Raw genomic sequence first — 6,000 nt, 5'->3', positions numbered from 1 at the left:
GATTTACGTCATCTATGTACTGTACATGTTCACAAGAATATAAAAGATTTGATTTAGTCCTATATCCTCTCTAGGCCCTAATTCAGGTTGGATCATATATGCTACGTTGTTTGCAGCAGCTTAGCCTATGTGATCCTTAGCAATGAAAATGCAGGAGGAGATGCCTGCACACCACCCCCTGCCCGCACACCACCCCCTGCCCGCACACCACCCCCTGCCCACACACCGTCCCCCTGCCTGCACACCTCCTGTCTGTTTACCACCCCCTGCTGCCTGTCTCCATACCATCAGCTGCCTGCCTCCCTAACCCCCTACCTGCATCTGTGATCAACATTCCCCCTACTTGCCACTCTGTTACTCTCCTTTAGCTGCAAATTAAGATGTGACTGTGGGGAATCTGTACTGTGCCTTGCAGAGTGACAAGGTGTATAGCGATAGAGTATGAGCCAATCAGCTCCCAGCTGCCATGTTACAGGCTGTTTGGAAAATGAAAGGAGCTGATTGGTTGGTAGTTTACATCTCTCCACGGCATAATACATTTGCTCCCGGTTTGTTTATGACTGAACTGCCTGGATTTGTACACGTTTAACTATAGAGCATGTGCAGAGCAAACCCGTGCAATATGCATCTTTGAGTACAACTGCACCGGCCAGTAAATGTGCCTCACACCTAATTCAGACCTGATCGCAGGGCAAATTTGTTCTCAAAGTGGGCAAAACCATGTGCACTGCCCATTGGGGCATATGCAACATGTGCAGAGTGTGTTTGATTTGTGCTGAAATCTAAATCGCAGTGTAAACATAAAGCAGCCAGTATGTACCCTACACAGAAACAATTTTAATCACCCGAATCTAACTCTTTCTACACGTTACATCTGCCCCCACCTGCAGTGCAGCATAGTTTTGCCCATTTATGCGATCAGATCTGAATTAGGCCCATTGTATTGTGTTCTCATTCAGGTTTAAAGAAAACGGCTTTATTACATCGGTGTACCTGTTAGTGTTGCTAAAGATGAAATCACATTGGCATTGCTGTTTTGGTCTTCATTTTATAATAATAACTTTTTATAACAGAATTTATTTTTTTCCATATAAAATTCCTTATATTTTGTACAATCTAAGTTTGGTTTGTGTTAATGGAGTTCGAAGTTAAAGTGCATAAAGAATTCGTACAAAAAGCCTGGTTCATTTCTGTATGTATTATGTACTGTAGGACTCTTTTCCGAAACGGTCCTAAAAACCAACAAAACCTCTGCTCGTTTCTGTAGCCACTGGATAGAACACAGCAGATAGGCCCATATCTGTCCAATGTCTATAGCAAATCTGTTGTAACTGAAGGCAGCGATATTAAGGCATCCCGTCTGGACGATAGAGAGCTCCTTATTAGATGACAGCATTGCCTTCTACTGTGTGTCATTGTAACGGAACACCTGACTTTTCACACGGCCAGCATATATTCTATGTAAACACGTAATTCAGCATGGCGAATCAAGGATATTCCACGTTCTCTACTGTAGTTGTGTCTGAACTAGTTCTCCTCCTTTCCATTATACGGGCCTAAGAGCACATCCGGTGTCCCGACTGCACATTTCAAGCCATTTTCATAAGCTGCCGGTGGAAGAGGTTCTCCTCCACCAAGCACACCTCATAGTGGATAATGCTGACCTCCACGTTCAGAACCACGGCGAAGAGAGAGAGGACAAAGTCATAGCTGCTCGGGAAGTTGGACGCTTCGTAGAATTTCCAGTGTTTACAATGACTGTCAGAAAAAAAGAAAGAAAAATAAAGAAATGAGCAAATGATCGGCAGGTCCTGTGGACTAGCGATGATCAGCTGGTCATTAGGGAAACCTGAGGTTTTTTTTTTTTGTAATACAATAGTTGGTACTTATGTAGTATCTGGGCGTCCGATTTTGTGATTGTATGCCTTACCTTAAGGCATACAATCAGATGCGATTTTGCATAGGATTCAATGTTAAGAAGGTCCTGTTCATTTCCCCACTATCCAAGTGGGCATAGAGTTGATTTTATATAGCGTGGCGAGCGCAGCGAGCCACCGAGCCCGAAGCGTGGCGAGCCCCGCGAGGGGATGCATATTTCTTAAAAAGTATTCTGTGTCCCCTTGCGGGGCTCGCTACGCTCGCCTCGCTACGCTCGCCACAGGTTTATATCCAACTCCATGCCCACTTGGATAGTGGGGAAAGGAAAAGGACCCCTTTTTCCCATTGAATTCTATGTTAAAATGGACTCAGACCATTTTAACATTGAATCCTATGGAAAAATCTTGACCATCGCATCGCATACGATGCGATGCGATCCAATTTCTAAATCGGACGCCCAGATACTACATAAGTACCCAATAGTTTTTACCGGAATTTAAATTTTGGTTGCAAATAACAAACAATAAAGAGTTAAACAGGCAGTCAACATTCCTGCCAGTACATTGATGCTGCATTCGATTACATATATTCAATAAAAAAAACATACTTATATTGTTTAATAAACAAATGTGTGGTCTCCGTTATTGTAAATAATAATATATATATATATATATACATATATACATATACACACACACACACACACACACACACACCCGTGGTGTGTAAAGTAGAGATACCTACATATTAGACAGCGAGTACATGTTGTTGTATCACAGGGGATGAGAGCCCCCTATCCCACACGAAACCTGAGATACTAATGTGGACCCTACAGTATCTATTCCCCAAATAAGATAAGGCCTAAAGAAAGGATCTGACACCTTACCACACTTTATCATCCCTAAGTGCACCGTACACCCAACCGAACTTGTAGGGCCAGTGTATAATGTTCCATATTTCATACATTTTAAAAACAAAGTAGCTTTCTACATAGCAGCAGTGAGATGGATACATATAATAGTTGGGAGTAGAAGAATTGCATTAATTTCCTCCATCCCCCAGTACTAATGGAGCATGTAACCCTGGACAGTTGGACGACCATGTTAAGCCCCCTGCTGCATTGGACACATGGGAAAAGACTGTTAAACATCTAAAGCAAAGAGGATTTGCACCCTTTCACTGCCAGACCAGAATTTTTTGGGGATGCAACAATTTCAGATTTTCACTACTACATATACAGATCACCAAGTGGCAAATTCTCTGGTAGTAAGATTATGGAACACAACGTTCCTGGGTACTTGTGTATTATCTGGGCGCCTGATTTTTTTCACCATTTAACATTGATTCCTATGGAAAAATCGGGCCCATCGCATCGCATGCGATTTGGTTGCATGCGATGCGATTTTGCTGAAAAATCGCGTTGCATCGCATCTGATTGTATGCCTTAAGTCAAGGCATACAATCAAAAAATAGGGTGCCCAGATATTACACAAGTACCCGTTCCTGCGCTAAATACAACTGTAGTGCAAGGAGGCTGGCGTGTACCTGTTACACCAAATCACGAGTCATATTTGTATAGTATATAGAATTTAAAAAAAACACATAATAAATCATATAATAAAACATGAATAACAATTTTGAAATAGGCGGCCCCCTATACAGTGGTTTACCATATAACCTAGGATTATTGCTAAAATACGATTATAGGCTTGTATATATAATATATTGAAGGCTGTCATAGGGAATCATGGTCCAACAAAGGTGTGACATCCACTCATTAAGTGCAGCTGAAATGTGTGGCTACACAGCTGTACTCCAGTAGTAATGTCCTTATAGTTGTGAGAGTGTGTATAATGTGCGTACAGTGTACTTGCAATATAGTATGAGTGTAAGCACTAGCTAATAGTAAGTCTTATACGACCGCCTGCCAGGGAGTGTACCTGTAACTCTCCCCTTTCCCTTTAAGATTGTCCAAAGCTTCCCCCCTGGGAGATGGAATCTCCAAATCTCCCTAAAAGGAGAGTGTGTCTTAGGAGACAAGAGGAGAGGGTGGCCCACCAAAACCCCACCAGACCGTGACCAACACAAACAAAATGGTCAGGTGAAAGGTACAGAAAAAAGTGCAAACTACATGAAGAAATTGAATACATAGTAAACAATTGAATAAATTAATAGTAAAACTGTATCCTTGCCCTAGCCAGCAAGCCAGGGCATAGGACAAATAGTGCATCCTGAAAAATAAAGTGCCTTACTAGTGCGAGGTGTGGTACCCACTGCAGTCACCAATGCATTTTTAAAGCACCCCCATTACCAGTGCATTTTTCGGCACCCCTGACTCAAGCAGCACCAGGGGCACATAGCACCTCAGGCATCAGGCTTCTGACCTCTTGGCCAGAGGATCATGCAGATGACCCATTTTCTACTGGGAGTGTGCCTAAACCCACCAGCAGACATAGACATCTACGCTTGATCTTAGCCCAAAGGCTGGGAAGACCTGGCTACACCATCCAATGCAAGGAGTCTCTGCAAAATTCCTTAATGTGGGGATGAAGGGTGACAGGGCAAGTGGTGGACACAGGGCAAGTGCTGAACTACTAGAGGCTTCACAGCTCCTACCTCTGCATATATATATATTCTACATTGAACTGAGAACGGTCCCTTTTCTTCAAGAAAAACACCAGTGGTGGCTACTTCCTTACACTGACGAACACGTACAGTACAGGAAACAATATTAATCAATGGGTACCTTCTTTTATACATCGAGTGCATGTCCGACCATGAGAAAAAAAGTCATTATTTGCTGCTAGGATATAACATTTAAAAAATATGAAAACTTATAGTGAATGTTACAAAGATAAGTAACTGAAGGAATAAAGATTGTGAAATAAACCAAGGTGCAAGAATCCCTGAAAGGGGGCGGGGGGGGGGGGGTATTTCATATTCCAGGCATACTGTGCAACATGCTCTCATTTTCCACATACATTCTATGGATACATTTGGTGCAAGACATAAGCAGTTACAAAGCTTAAGGTAAGTTGGTGGCTTTCCAAAAATCTGTCCAAGTCCATGGCTGTGATCTCCTGGGGTTCCAAGAAAGATCTTCACACAATCTAAAGGTGAGACAATCTCCGATCACAGTAGAGAAACATCAGAGACACCCCCTCGCCACCTTTCCTCCCCATGTGATGGCTGATAGCAATCTCTTGGCAGAGGCTAAATACCGGTCTTTGTTTAGTTTCCATGACTGTACAATCTTACACACACCAACTAAGTTCTAATCTGATCTGTGTGTTTTACCAGAGGATGGAAGGGGATCTTATGTACTGGATGTCCTTGTTCAGTTATTCCACAATTACGTTACACGTACAGTATGAAATGAACAAATAATTCATGGTCTCCTAATTAGATTTTAAGATTGCAGAGTGGCCTACTGTTGCTCACTCCATTTAAACCAGTGGTTCAAAAACCTCGGTCCTCAGGACCCCCCAACAGGTCACGTTTCCAGGTCTCCACACAGAATCACAGGTGAAATAATTAGCTCCACCTGTGGATCTTTTAAAATGTGTCAGTGAGTGCACCTGCCGGGTGACCTGGAAAACATGCACTGTTGGGGGGTCATGAAGACCGAGGTTGAGAACCACTGATTTAAACAACAGTTGCAATCAGTGGCAGCTCTAGAGGGGGGGATGCAGCACAGTCCAAAGTTCAAATAGTTCACCAACTGCCACAGCAAATGCTTCCACACAACTCTGACCAGGACTCCCTGGCAGTTGGTGGTGGTCTCCTATTTGAATTTTGGACTGTGCTGTAGTGCAGGCTGCAATCTTCTTCGTGGCCCCATATACATATTGGGGAATCTGAAATGTGCTATAACAATAGGATTAGCATACATCTCTGAATCAGGCCCTCTATGTGGGTGGTGAGAACAACCTGATAATGTTCAACTGATCTTACATCACCACTTCATATTAAATACTGCTTTATTTTGGATTGAGATCTAGGAGACTTAAAATACACATCACATTTACACCTCTGCTTGGGTCCAAAATCTTTTAAGTTATTCCATATCTGCAAACGTCAAAGCTGGGGATGTGCAGCGAAATGCCGGACATGGCGAGGACA

The 6,000-nt window shown here is 42.8% G+C and overlaps 1 protein-coding gene across 1 annotated transcript in view; it reads right to left on the bottom strand.

Annotated features, from left to right (window-relative positions):
* Positions 1-973: 973 nt before the first annotated feature.
* Positions 974-6,000, bottom strand: part of TAF1B (TATA-box binding protein associated factor, RNA polymerase I subunit B) — a 78,481-nt gene continuing 73,454 nt past the window's right edge. Inside the window, exon 15 of the mRNA XM_083178537.1 lies at positions 974-1,758. Within this exon, the coding sequence (XP_083034663.1) occupies positions 1,590-1,758 (169 nt within the window). The 3' untranslated portion in view covers positions 974-1,589. The remainder of the gene's footprint in view (positions 1,759-6,000) is intronic.

The sequence above is a fragment of the Crinia signifera genome, chromosome 3 (genome assembly GCF_055691185.1).
Source record: "Crinia signifera chromosome 3, ASM5569118v1, whole genome shotgun sequence".
NCBI classification, from domain to species: domain Eukaryota; kingdom Metazoa; phylum Chordata; class Amphibia; order Anura; family Myobatrachidae; genus Crinia; species Crinia signifera.
The sequence above is the reverse complement of the archived record's forward strand: the minus strand, read 5'-3'. Positions and strand labels throughout refer to the sequence as shown.